General features: G+C 37.8%; 1 protein-coding gene across 2 annotated transcripts in view; it reads right to left on the bottom strand.

Annotated features, from left to right (window-relative positions):
* Positions 1-15,180, bottom strand: part of LOC128639835 (microsomal triglyceride transfer protein) — a 95,815-nt gene that overhangs the window by 6,554 nt on the left and 74,081 nt on the right. For both annotated transcript variants that reach the window (XR_008399265.1, XM_053692033.1), the window contains exon 17: positions 1,808-1,978. Coding sequence is in view for 1 of the 2 variants with exons in the window: in XM_053692033.1 (XP_053548008.1) it covers positions 1,808-1,978 (171 nt within the window). In the remaining variant the exon portion in view is untranslated. The remainder of the gene's footprint in view (positions 1-1,807; positions 1,979-15,180) is intronic.

Here is a 15,180-nt window from a genome sequence, read left to right as displayed (position 1 = left end):
ATTTTCTTTTTAGTTTAAAATTTATATTTATATATACATATATCTGTATATTTTGTTAGAAAAAATATATATCTATACCTATATAATGTACAGTATATACAATTATATATTAAAATATATTTTTTATTATAAAAAGGACATTTTTTTTTCTATGTGAAGGAAATTGGAATGTAAAGTATTTCTATTCAAAACACATGTTTAAAGGTATTTGGAAGGGCTCAAGTGTGTGTGTGTACACATACACACATATATATATATATATATATATATATATATATATATATATATATATATATATATATATACACACACAAACACACACACACACAGGTAGCCCTCAGTTTACGCCGGGGTTAGGTTCCAGAAGGAAATGGTTGTAAATCAAAACCATTGTAAATTGAAACCCAGTTTATAATGTAAGTCAATCGGAAGTGAGGGCGTTAGGTTCCAGGCCCCTCTCAAAATTGTCATAAGTAACACCTTATACATTATTTTTAAAGCTTTGAAATGAAGACTTTAAATGCTAATCAGCATTATAAACAGAATCAAATAATCACACAACACAGAAAATATAATCAAACTAAGTTAAATGAACAAAAACATTTGCTAACAGCACCAAATAAAATAATTACACAACAAACCCAATTTTTTTCTTTCATGATTCAGATAGAGCATGAGATTTTAAGCAACTTTCTAATTTACTCCTATTATCAATTTTTCTTTGTTCTCATGCTATCTTGATTTGAAAAAACAGTACTGTGAGCTTTAGAGCCAGCCCATTTTTTGTTCAGCACCTGGGTAGCACTTGCTGATTTGTGGCTAAATGTAGCAAACCAATTAGCAAGCGCTACCCAGGTGCTGAACAAAAAATGGGCCGGCTCCTAACCTTTCATTACTGCTTTTCAAATCAAGATAACATGAGAACAAAGAAAAATTGATAATAGGAGTAAATTAGAAAGTTGCTTACAATTGCATGCTCTATCTGAATCACGAAATAAAAAATTTGGGGTTAGTATCCCTTTAATGAACAAAAACATTTTTTTTTCCTTGCACCCTCACCTCAAGCTGTATCATGTGACAGACATCAGCCAGTCACAGACTAGTATACGTATACCCTGTGAGCTTGTGCACATGCTCAGTAGGATCTTGTTCCCCAGAAAGTGTGACTATAAAAAGACTGTGCAAAATTTGTTAATGAAGTAAATTGGAAAGTGTCTTAAAACTGCTGCTCTAAAAAAAATCTATTTTTCTCAAGAGCATGTCCATATAAATGCACTAAGCCTGAAGAAATAGCACCCATCTTTATCTTTACACTATGGCTAATACGTAGAGAGAGAGCTATTAAAAAGAAAACAAAGTACCTATCTCTTCTACCCCCACTGGGAACTTGATTGCTGGCTCTTGTTTACATATATTTTCTATAAAGAATACTAAAGTATTTATATTTTAAGTATTGCTGGTTGAAACTTTAAAAGAGAAAATAAAGATTAAGGAGCTATTTGTAAACTGTTATACACTCCAACGTGTAAAATGTATAACTGAGAACATTTTACAGTGAAACATTTACAGTACAGAGTCTCAATAAGCACATAAATTGTATGCAAGCAATAGAGCAACTTAACACATAAGCATTTTCTTTTTTCACTTTTATGTCGGTAAATAAGAGTGCTGTGTATGATCTTATATGATTTTGTTGTAGAACCCACATTTGCTAGAAATGTATTTAAATTAAAAATTCTCTTTATTTTTAAATTTGTTTCCAGGATCCGTTCTGTAAAAATGATTTACTGTGAGACTGAGCAGTTACCTATATGGGAGATTATCCTGTCGCAGCTGCAGACACATGAGAATAGGGAAACCTGTAAACTTCATGACAGAGTCAAAGCCTAACGTGATTTCTGCATCAGTTTGGCCCTTCAGACTGACTTGGAAGAAACCGCTATCCACTTCAGTGTTATATTCTAAGACAAGACCAGATCTGCAAAGAAAATGTATTTGTGAGAAACGTCCTGTTTGTAGCGAGATAAGAGACTCAAAATTAATGCATTTTAGGGTAAATAAATAGTTAATTTAATATCTGTTCATGAGGTTCCAAAGCCACCCGTCACAATTGTAGGTTTAATTAATTTAGAGGAAATGTCACTGCTTCTACCTGCTATTGATATACAGGTACAAATCCCCGAATCCGGAATTCCAAAATCCAAACTTATTTTGAACTCTAAACTTTTTAAATTAATATTTAAAAATACAAATATCAAAAATTACTGTTTTCCCTGTCTGCAAGTCACAGTCTTCTCTGCCTGTGTCTTTGGGTTGGTTTTTGTGTTGTAAAATGCAAATAATAGTGTGTATTTATTTAAAACAACAAATATTACCTTTCTGATTACAGTACTGTACTATCTTTCTGAGGGTACTAAGTAAACAAAAGTAATACAAATGACATAAACTACCTTTAGTTACATGTATAATGATATGTAAATATTGCTGTAAATAACATAAAATATTGTTGTTTACACTTGGTTCCATCCCCTCTCCAAACTGTTCCATTTTACAGATGAAACTATTCCAAAATACAAACTATTCCTGTCCCAAGCAGTTTGGATAAAGGGTTTTCTACTTGTTTGCTGTTGTTGTGTGTAGTGTTGTCACTGTTAGACACACACACACACATATATATATATATATATATATATATTCAGTCAATAAGCACCCACTGTTCTTCTGCCGTCTGTGTTAAATAAGTATTTATTAGTGATGTTTCGGGACAAAAACACAGTCCCTTCTTCTGACAAACAACAGTTGAAAATAACAAACCTTTAAAGGCACGTGAAAACCCTCCCCCTCATCTCAGCCAATCCTGGCTGGCCATGTGCAAAAATAACAAAAAACAATGGATTATGATAGGATAACAGCGTGTTCATAAAACTAAAACAATTACATACATTATGTGTAATAAATTCCAAAAGATTAACCAGTGTTACATTGTGAATGTGCAATAAAGCGTATACACATATCCCAAGGCCTGCAGGGGATCCTAATCATATAAAATCTATATGAAAAAAACGGCATGTTCTATAAACTTACAATTACTTAGTCAGTGACTCACAGCCAATCACCACACTAGGAGGACCTCATACCCCCTGGTTTCACCCAATCACTTGGACATCATGTTAGCACTACACCTCCTGGGGCACTCCCCCTTGTCCTATTGGTGGATCAAAAAGACACATCATACTGATTGCGCGATCAGTTCATAAACTTCACATCTGAGATCATAGCTAACTAACAACCCCCTCTGTTCACATCAAAATGTACATGTGAAACACATTAAATAAACTCTAGATTCCTTTCTCATTTTATTAGTGTATATATCTATCCAAATCACGGACTCATGTCCGTACCACTTAACTAACAGTTTACCAAAAAGATGGGCGTGTACTTCCTTAATGTAAGCAGAGCGCAAGGCTCTCGTGTGCAATTCCACAAACACCACTCATCAACCCCCATGAAGCCTGCCACCACACCATGGTCACGTCAGTATATCCTCACACCTCATTGCCAAAATCTAACCCTAAGACTACTTAAATATTGTCACTTTACATGCTATACCATATCACTCAAGGGGAGTGTCAAGTTTCACTATACACCAATCATAACGACATTATCCCTGATAGGCGTGTAAAGCCAGAGTGTACACCAATCATATTGATCAGATTGCTCTGGTATCATCCCAGAAGGGGGTAACACATCGTGCTCACATGTACAGGGAATACGCCTAGCACCTATGACCCGTTACTCAGAGAACAAAATCAAGCTCAAAATATGCCTATCAATAGTTTCTATGAAAGCCAAAAATTGTTACATGTGGGTATCAATGCAATCTCATCTAAAAAAACAATAATATTAATATTGTACCCATCTTTCTATCCTCAAAAATGTGATATCCATATTGAGCTCCACATAATTCATAAAGTAACCCTAACAGGGAAATATGCCATCTAAACTCTCTGGATCCCATTCATTATAGAAGGGGAATCACCCTAGCGTACTCATATCTATTATCAACCTGGACCGCGTCCATGTTATCCATGCAAGTCAATATCTATAGTTATCCCTATGTGGGTACATCAACCACTTCCACATTAAGCACCGGTAAAAATGCATTATCCTCTTCTTCAAAACATTCCACATGTCAAGGACAAATTGTTTAAGATCACCAGATCAATCATATATCAATAGCTATGTTAATTACTGAAAACCCACCGCAGGCCACTGGTATCACCACACTAAGTGTTATGTGTTGCAACCTAAAATGTAAAATTAAAATTAATACATTAAAGCTAATTTAATATATTAAGGTTAAGAACAATATGCACATACATAACTTGACATTGTCCACAAAGTCCAAATATCAGATAACTGCCTTGAATTTTGATATATGAGGTCACAAATTTAGGACCCTTACGGAAATATGTATATATATCTAAACCCATATAACTACATATAAACACAATCAGGAGAATCCCTTCGCAAACCAACTCCTTATAAAATTGTATATATATATATATATATATATATATATATATATATATATATATATATATACACACATACACACATATATATATATATATATATATATACATATATACACTGTATATACACACATATATCTGCGAACATGCACACATGAACATGTACCCAACTAGATCGTGAACTCTCATTGAATAATGCTCCTAATAGTTAAAGGTATGGTAACAATAAACAGTGATCATGGACATGTGTACTCTCATTAAAACAGAGATCATGGATATATGTACTCTCATCAAAACAGATATATTTAAACATGATTGGACTATACAAACATGATCTCGTTATATAACGAGGATTACAAACTCTCATGTGAACTACCATCTTGTTCAAATATACCTGCCACATTCTATATGATCTCATTCTCCAGCGATGATTGTGAACTCTCATATTGATTCTCCTCTTCTACAAGTAGCATTGCCACCCTGTATGTACATTCAGTCCCTTATGATTGAGGGTCCCCAGTTCATAGATCCATCTGGCCTACTTCTACAGGAGGATCTCCGCCCTGTTGCCACCTCTTCTGAGTTTGGGGACATGGTCTATAATCCAAAACCTTAAGTCCTTCACAGTATGTCCTGCCTCCATGAAATGATGGGCCACTGGTTGATCTGATTTTCCTTTTAGGATGGCTGTTCTGATGCTTGATCAATGGTTAGCCATCCTTGTTCTTGCGTCATCTACGGTTTTCCCTGTATAGTACCTCCCACAGGAACAGTTTAGTAGATAAATTATATACTGTGTAGTACAGGTTAGAAAGAACTTCATTTCATACTTCATTCTTTGTTCAGGATGTTGGAAATGGGTACCTGTAATCATACCGTTGCACATAACGCAACTTATACACCTGTAGCACCCCTTCTTTCTGTTTAGACATGTTTCCTGTTGTGTATCCACTGCGTCTGTTTTCATCAGTGAGTCCCTCAGACTTCGGCCGCTCCTGTATCCAATTCTTGGGGCATTCCACCTTGTGAATGGTAATGACCAGCCAGCTTCCAACAACTTCCACTCATCCTTTAAAGCTCTTTTTATTGTATATTTACAAAGGTCATCTGTTTTGGAGATATTTAATTTTCTGGTTTCCTTAATAAAAGGATCGGAGGCCAAAGTACGCATCTCAATGAGTGTTTTCTTGTTATAGCCCCTCTCAGAAAATCTTTGCATCATTTCATCCAACTGTGTTAAACATTTCATTCCGTCAGTATTTGTTCCATATGATTCTTTGGAACTGTGCCTTTGGGATATTTTTTATTAGAGTTGGTTGGTGGCAGCTTTTAGCATGTAAGATAGAATTACGATCCGTTTCCTTCTGAAACAATGTTGTTCCCAATCTATCTGTATCTTTAAAAATTCTCACATCAAGATAGTCCACTGTTTCTGTACTGATGGTGTGGCTGAATCTGATAGTGCCTTCCATCTCGTTCAGGCTCTGGATCCAAGCATTAAGTGTATCCTCCCCATCTTGCCATAAGAGGAAGAGGTCATCAATGTATCGACAATAATATTTGACCTCATGCTTCTCAAAGATCTTCATGCAAGTAAAAGGTCCTATCAAAACGGAAGTAACTCTCAGATAGACAGAATTTCAAAAGAGTAATCAAAACTTCTTCATGAGGACCAATATATGCTGCCTGTCTCAAGCATTTCATTACTGCTGCTATTCCAGAGTTGTGCAGTATGACAGTATATAAGCTTGAGACATCAAGCGTTACCAGAATATCCGTAAGCTTAATGTCAGTAAGTTGTGTGATGTGTGAAATGAAGTCTGTGGAGTCACGTATATAGGACTTCTGTTGTTTCACCCATGGCTGTAGGTAAAAATCCACAAATTGTGCCAGGGGTTGTAATAATGACCCCCTGGCAGAAACTATCGGCCTCCCTGGTGGGCTCTCAGCACTCTTATGAATCTTGGGGAGGGTGTACAGGATGGGTATGACAGGAAAGTCCCGTTTAAGGAAGTTCATTCATTTTCTGATATTAGTGCCAATTCTCTCCACTCATAAAACTTAGCATCTATTTTCCTTTTCAGTCGATGGGTAGGATCACCCGGTAAGGGTAGACATGTGTTGGTGTCAATGAGTTGTCTTGTAATTTCTGCTTTATAATCCTTCATGTCCAACACCACCACCGCGCCCCCCTTATCGGCAGGACAGATCACTATAGACTGATCATCTTGTAGGGTCAGCAGTGCTTGCCGTTCCTCTTTGGCGAGGTTGTCATTGAGTCTCCCAGATGGTTTCTGTTGTATCTGTTCAAGCAGATCATTTGTCACTGTGCTAATGGTGGGATTATTGGAGTTCAGATCAAAGTGACCCTTAGATCTAAACAAATCTGCTTCCTCAGACTCCACCCCAAAATGTTCTTTCAACCGAAGATTTCTACTGAATTTCTGAATGTCTATACACAGGTCAAAATCATTACTTTTTGTCGAAGGTACAAATGAGAGCCCTTTATTCAACAGACTTAGTTTGGCTGCATTTAACTGGCGAGAGCTGATATTGAATACCATGCTCATTGTCTCCTCAGTAGTGGAGGGCGCCAGGCAATGCCCCCCACCTTCCTCGTGTGTCGCCTGGGCCTCGGCCTAAAAAACAATTTGTCATTGGATGTGCTGCGGCTGGTTGTAGGGAGGAGGTATTTGCATTAGGATTATCCCATTGTTGATATCCTCTTCCGCCCCTAGAGCGCGTCATAATCCCTTTAAAATTACTTTATTCACCTCCAGCACTCATATCAGGATCAGAGCTCTCTCCTGAGCTTGTATCTACTGTTGTGATGTCCTTTCTGGTGAAACTCCTTTTCCTTCTTGGGGCGAAATGCTCTCCTTTCTTCTGGGTCCATCATCCACCTGTATATGCTTTTATAGGTATAGTCCTGGCTCACAGTATGTAGTTTTCTGTTCTTAAATGAAATCAGTTCCTGTTAATATGACTTCATCTGTGTCGATAGTTTACCTATCCAATCTGTGTTTGTATCAGACCCCAGGACCTCAGATTTCTCTTGTTCGAAGGTTTGTATTTCAATTCTTATTTCTTTGAGGAGACGGCCCACCTCCCGAATTACCAGCAACATCAAATCAAAAGAGCATTTATTAAATATTTTGCACCAGTTAATGCAAAAATCTGTGTTGGAACGGCCTTTGGTGGGAACATTCCTAACCCTAAATCCTCTTGGTATCATGCGCTTCTTGTGGTAATCTGAGAGGTATATCCCATGTAGATTAAGGTCAACCTCCCTCTGTTTTAATTTCACCAGTGTGTTATAAAGTGATTGGTGCAACTTCTCTGTTTGTTGTTCCTCAATTGATCCAAAGCGGATATTGTCCGCGTCCTCATCAGTAAAAGTAAATATGTCTTCATATTTTTCTTCTGTCATATTAACAGGCAATTCTGATGCACTAGACTCTGTGGACATCATGTCAGGATGTGTATCCAAAAAGGAGGAAGAAGTTCGAAAGCCAGCTCCTATGTGGGTGCACTGCACAGTTTAGATATCAAATATTAGTAGTTTGGTGTATGCACTCTCACCATCCAACAATAGCAGCCAGGGTGCTATAAAGTATTCAAGTATATATTCAGTCAATAAGCACTCACTGGTCTTCAGCAGTCTGGCTGCTTTTGTTGGATGGTCTTCCTATCCTCAAAAATGTGATATCCACAAACACCACTCATCAACCCCCATGAAGCCTGCCACCACACCATGGTCACGTCAGTATATCTCACACCTCATTGCCAAAATCTAACCCTAAGACTACTTAAATATTGTCACTATGCATGCTATACCATATCACTCAAGGGGAGTGTCAAGTTTCACTATACACCAATCATAACGATATTATCCCTGATAGGCGTGTAAAGCCAGAGTGTACACCAATCACATTGATCAGATTGCTCTGGTATCATCCCAGAAGGGGGTATACATCAAATGTCAACAACACATCGTGCTCACATGTACAGGGAATACGCCTAGCACCTATGACCCGTTACTCAGAGAACAAAATCAAGCTCAAAATATGCCTACTAATAGTTTCTATGAAAGCCAAAAATTGTTACATGTGGGTATCAACGCAATCTCATCTAAAAAAACAATAATATTAATATTGTACCCATTTTTCTATCCTCAAAAATGTGATATCCATATTGAGCTCCACATAATTCATAAAGTAACCCTAACAGGGAAATATGCCATCAAAACTCTCTGGATCCCATTCATTATAGAAGGGGAATCACCCTCATATCTATTATCAACCTGGACCATGTCCATGTTATCCACCCAAGTCAATATCTATAGTTACCCTATGTGGGTACATCAATAGAATAGGGAAACCTGTAAACTTCATGACAGCGTCAAAGCTTATCGTGATTTTTGCATCAGTTTAGCCCTTCAGACTGATTTGGAAGAAACCGCTATCCACTTTAGTGTTATATTCTAAGACAAGACCAAAACAGTTTGGATAAAGGGTTTTCTACTTGTATGCTGCTGTTGTGTGTGGTGTTGTCACTGTTAGACACACACACACATACAGTATATATATATATATATATATACACACACAAAAACACGCATACATTTATATCACTTATAGTGGATCCATTTCTACAGCTAGAAAAATGACATGTTACTGATTATGTTTTCCTGCATAATGTGTATGTGTCTGTATGTACGTTTCTCTGTGGGTAGAGCGCTACACACCAAAAAGTGTATATGGAGACCCACACACACAGCTTACCAATTTAATAACAATATTTCATACACGTAAGTATGTGTTTGTATATGTGTGTGCATGTTTGTAGCATGTATGTGTATGTATGTGTATGTATGTGAATTTGTTAGTGTGTGTGCATGTGCATGTATGTATATATATATATATATATATATATATATATATGTGTGTGTGTGTGTTTGTGTGTGTGTATACTGTACCTACCAGTCAGCTCCAAACAAACAAAACACTAAAAACTTATTGAACTGAGCAGACACACAAGCACTCTCATTAGAAGCAGCTTATTTCACTACAAAATGCCAGTAATATGATCTGGAATTTCATTTAGTTTTTTTTCTAAATCCAGCAGCAGTAACTCTGTGTCAAATAGAAAACTGTAGCCTGTTCTAACAGCAGCGTAGAAATAGTGCGTCACTACAGCAATATTAGAATTCTGGCTTCCAGAGATGGCTGCATGCATTGTGACGCAGTCATTGACTTCCCTTATGGGGACCAATGGGTCAATACGTCTCTTGCAAAACTAGAGAGAGTTGTAATAAAATATGATTTCACAAATTAACAACAGAATAAATAAGTAACAAAACAAAAAAACAACTGAAAATCATGTGAAGCATATTTTTGTTTGCATGAGTAAAGTTAAAGGGCGTATTTATGCATAACTGATTTCTAGTGACAAATTGCTCACTGGCTGATACATTATTGGTGGTTAGTGCCACACCTCCATATGCAAGAAAACATTTATTTGTTCACCACAGGAACATCTGCTTTCTAAGGCCTAGATTTGGAGTTTGGCGGTAGATGGGCTGTTAACGCTACGCGGGCTTTTTTCTGGCCGCACCATAAATTTAACTCTGGTATCGAGAGTTCAAACAAATGCTGCGTTAGGCTCCAAAAAAGGAGCGTAGAGCATTTTTACCGCAAATGCAACTCTCGATACCAGAGTTGCTTACGGACGCGGCCGGCCTCAAAAACGTGCTCGTGCACGATTCTCCCATAGGAAACAATGGGGCTGTTTGAGCTGAAAAAAAACCTAACACCTGCAAAAAAGCAGCGTTCAGCTCCTAACGCAGCCCCATTGTTTCCTATGGGGAAACACTTCCTACGTCTGCACCTAACATTCTAACATGTACCCCGAGTCTAAACACCCCTAGCCTTACACTTATTAACCCCTAATCTGCCGCCCCCGCTATCGCTGACCCCTGCATATTTTTTTTAACCCCTAATCTGCCGCTCCGTAAACCGCCGCAACCTACGTTATCCCTATGTACCCCTAATCTGCTGCCCTAACATCGCCGACCCCTATATTATATTTATTAACCCCTAATCTGCCCCCCTCAACGTCGCCGACACCTGCCTACACTTATTAACTCCTAATCTGCCGAGCGGACCTGAGCGCTACTATAATAAAGTTATTAACCCCTAATCCGCCTCACTAACCCTATCATAAATAGTATTAACCCCTAATCTGCCCTCCCTAACATCGTCGACACCTACCTTCAATTATTAACCCCTAATCTTCCGAGCGGACCTCACCGCTATTCTAATAAATGTATTAACCCCTAACGCTAAGTCTAACCCTAACACTAACACCCCCATAACTTAAATATAATTTACATCTAACGAAATAAATGAACTCTTATTAAATAAATGATTCCTATTTAAAGCTAAATACTTACCTGTAAAATAAATCCTAATATAGCTACAATATAAATTATAATTACATTGTAGCTATTTTAGGATTAATATTTATTTTACAGGCAACTTTGTAATTATTTTAACCAGGTACAATAGCTATTAAATAGTTAAGAACTATTTAATAGTTACCTAGTTAAAATAATAACAAATTTACCTGTAAAATAAATCCTAACCTAAGATATAATTAAACCTAACACTACCCTATCAATAAAATAATTAAATAAACTACCTACAATTACCTACAATTAACCTAACACTACACTATCAATAAATTAATTAAACACAATTGCTACAAATAAATAAAATTAAATAAACTATCTAAAGTACAAAAAATAAAAAAGAACTAAGTTACAAAAATAAAAAAATATTTACAAACATAAGAAAAATATTACAACAATTTTAAACTAATTACACCTACTCTAAGCCCCCTAATAAAATAACAAAGCCCCCCAAAATAAAAAATTCCCTACCCTATTCTAAATTAAAAAAGTTACAAGCTCTTTTACCTTACCAGCCCTGAACAGGGCCCTTTGCGGGGCATGCCCCAAGAATTTCAGCTCTTTTGCCTGTAAAAGAATAAATACAATACCCCCCCCCAACATTACAACCCACCACCCACATACCCCTAATCTAACCCAAACCCCCCTTAAATAAACCTAACACTAAGCCCCTGAAGATCTTCCTACCTTGTCTTCACCATACCAGGTTCACCGATCCGTCCTGGCTCCAACATCTTCATCCAACCCAAGCGGGGGTTGGCGATCCATCATCCGGTGCTGAAGAGGTCCAGAAGAGGCTCCAAAGTCTTCCTCCTATCCGGCAAGAAGAGGACATCCGGACCGGCAAACATCTTCTCCAAGCGGCATCTTCGATCTTCTTCCATCCGGTGCGGAGCGGGTCCATCTTGAAGCAGGCGACGCGGATCCATCCTCTTCTTCCGTTGTCTCCCGACTAATGACGGTTCCTTTAAGGGACGTCATCCAAGATGGCATCCCTCGAATTCCGATTGGCTGATAGGATTCTATCAGCCAATCGGAATTAAGGTAGGAATTTTCTGATTGGCTGATGGAATCAGCCAATCAGAATCAAGTTCAATCCGATTGGCTGATCCAATCAGCCAATCAGATTAAGCTTGCATTCTATTGGCTGATCGGAACAGCCAATAGAATGCGAGCTCAATCTGATTGGCTGATTGGATCAGCCAATCGGATTGAACTTGATTCTGATTGGCTGATTCCATCAGCCAATCAGAAAATTCCTACCTTAATTCCGATTGGCTGATAGAATCCTATCAGCCAATCGGAATTCGAGGGACGCCATCTTGGATGACGTCCCTTAAAGGAACCGTCATTAGTCGGGAGACAACGGAAGAAGAGGATGGATCCGCGTCGCCTGCTTCAAGATGGACCCGCTCCGCACCGGATGGAAGAAGATCGAAGATGCCGCTTGGAGAAGATGTTTGCCGGTCCGGATGTCCTCTTCTTGCCGGATAGGAGGAAGACTTTGGAGCCTCTTCTGGACTTCTTCAGTGGATGTCTAGCCCCCGCTTGGGTTGGATGAAGATATCGGAGCCAGGACCGATCAATTATACCCGGTGAGGTGAAGACAAGGTAGGAAGATCTTCAGGGGCTTAGTGTTAGGTTTATTTAAGGGGGGTTTGGGTTAGATTAGGGGTATGTGGGTGGTGGGTTGTAATGTTGGGGGGGGGTATTGTATTTATTCTTTTACAGGCAAAAGAGCTGAAATTCTTGGGGCATGCCCCGCAAAGGGCCCTGTTCAGGGCTGGTAAGGTAAAAGAGCTTGTAACTTTTTTAATTTAGAATAGGGTAGGGAATTTTTTATTTTGGGGGGCTTTGTTATTTTATTAGGGGGCTTAGAGTAGGTGTAATTAGTTTAAAATTGTTGTAATATTTTTCTTATGTTTGTAAATATTTTTTTATTTTTTGTAACTTAGTTCTTTTTTATTTTTTGTACTTTAGATAGTTTATTTAATTTTATTTATTTGTAGCAATTGTGTTTAATTAATTTATTGATAGTGTAGTGTTAGGTTAATTGTAGGTAATTGTAGGTAGTTTATTTAATTATTTTATTGATAGGGTAGTGTTAGGTTTAATTATATCTTAGGTTAGGATTTATTTTACAGGTAAATTTGTTATTATTTTAACTAGGTAACTATTAAATAGTTCTTAACTATTTAATAGCTATTGTACCTGGTTAAAATAATTACAAAGTTGCCTGTAAAATAAATATTAATCCTAAAATAGCTACAATGTAATTATAATTTATATTGTAGCTATATTAGGATTTATTTTACAGGTAAGTATTTAGCTTTAAATAGGAATCATTTATTTAATAAGAGTTCATTTATTTCGTTAGATGTAAATTATATTTAAGTTAGGGGGGTGTTAGTGTTAGGGTTAGACTTAGCTTTAGGGGTTAATACATTTATTAGAATAGCGGTGAGCTCCGGTCGTCAGATTAGGGGTTAATAATTGAAGTTAGGTGTCGGCGATGTTAGGGAGGGCAGATTAGGGGGTTAATACTATTTATTATAGGGTTAGTGAGGCGGGTTAGGGGTTAATAACTTTATTATAGTAGCGCTCAGGTCCGCTCGGCAGATTAGGAGTTAATAAGTGTAGGCAGGTGTCGGCGACGTTGAGGGGGGCAGATTAGGGGTTAATAAATATAATATAGGGGTCGGCGGTGTTAGGGGCAAAAGATTAGGGGTACATAGGGATAACGTAGGTGGCGGCGCTTTGCGGTCGGAAGATTAGGGGTTAATTATTTTAAGTAGCTGGCGGCGACGTTGTGGGGGGCAGGTTAGGGGTTAATAAATGTAATACAGGGGTCGGCGGGGTTAGGGGCAGCAGATTAGGGGTACATAAGGATAACGTAGGTGGCGGTCGGCAGATTAGGGGTTAAAAATTTTAATCGAGTGGCGGCGATGTGGGGGGAGCTCGGTTTAGGGGTACATAGGTAGTTTATGGGTGTTAGTGTACTTTAGGGCACAGTAGTTAAGAGCTTTATGAACCGGCGTTAGCCAGAAAGCTCTTAACTCCTGCTATTTTCAGGCGGCTGGAATTTTGTCGTTAGAGCTCTAACGCTCACTTCAGAAACGACTCTAAATACCGGCGTTAGGAAGATCCCATTGAAAAGATAGGATACGCAAATGGCGTAGGGGGATCTGCGGTATGGAAAAGTCGCGGCTGAAAAGTGAGCGTTAGACCCTTTAATCACTGACTCCAAATACCAGCGGGCGGCCAAAACCAGCGTTAGGAGCCTCTAACACGCTGGTTTTGACGGCTACCGCCGAACTCCAAATCTAGGCCTAAGACTGCAATCACTTTTAATATGCCCTCCTCTTTCAAAAAGAACTCTTATCCATTACAGCAGGTGTTTATTGCCTGTAAAAGGGTTCCACTAGAAGCGGCAAGCAATGCAGCACCTGAGCAGCGCACAGCTGATGAGCCAGTGAGGATCAACAGTTACACAAAGCTACTAATTACTGGCTATGTCCTGCTTGGGAACTGTAATCTTTCCAACTTCCAAATGGGACTTTACCTATGTGTTTAACCCATAGAGTCAATAATATAAAAATGACATTGTTTTAAAATGTATACAATATGTGCGTTAGATTGTCATTTTCATGCCCCTTTAATTTTTAAAGCATATAAGTCAAATACACAGGACTGTGGAACTCTAATAAAGGGTTAAAAGTTCACTTGTATGTAACTTCAACTAATGTTTTTACATGGAAATATTTTAACCCTTAGTATTCAGAAGATAATTGGACTTTAGTATTGTTTATTAGGAACTGTCCAATTACAGGTCCCCTGAGGTTTCTAAGCTACAAATCATCACAATAACTACAGCTGTGTCGCTTTTTGTAAAAAGGAGAAAAAAAAACAATATTTATTCCAAAAAATGAGATGTCAAATAAAATTTTAATAACCTGAAGCTAAGAGTTTTTTATATGTCTGTCAGCGATGCCAGTACGTGAGGTTACTACGCTACGCAAATAAACAGAGACTAATTAAAACTGGCACCTGGTATCACGTTATCGGAGCACAAAACATATCATAGTAATTGGGCAATGCAGTTACAATAAATATATACACATGTGTAAATAAAAATCTATAAACATTTATAACTCTCCCTATAAAAATATACAT

The sequence above is a fragment of the Bombina bombina genome, chromosome 9, assembly GCF_027579735.1.
Source record: "Bombina bombina isolate aBomBom1 chromosome 9, aBomBom1.pri, whole genome shotgun sequence".
NCBI classification, from domain to species: Eukaryota; Metazoa; Chordata; class Amphibia; order Anura; family Bombinatoridae; genus Bombina; species Bombina bombina.
Note: the sequence above shows the minus strand (reverse complement) of the source record. Positions and strands in the feature narration are given on the sequence as shown.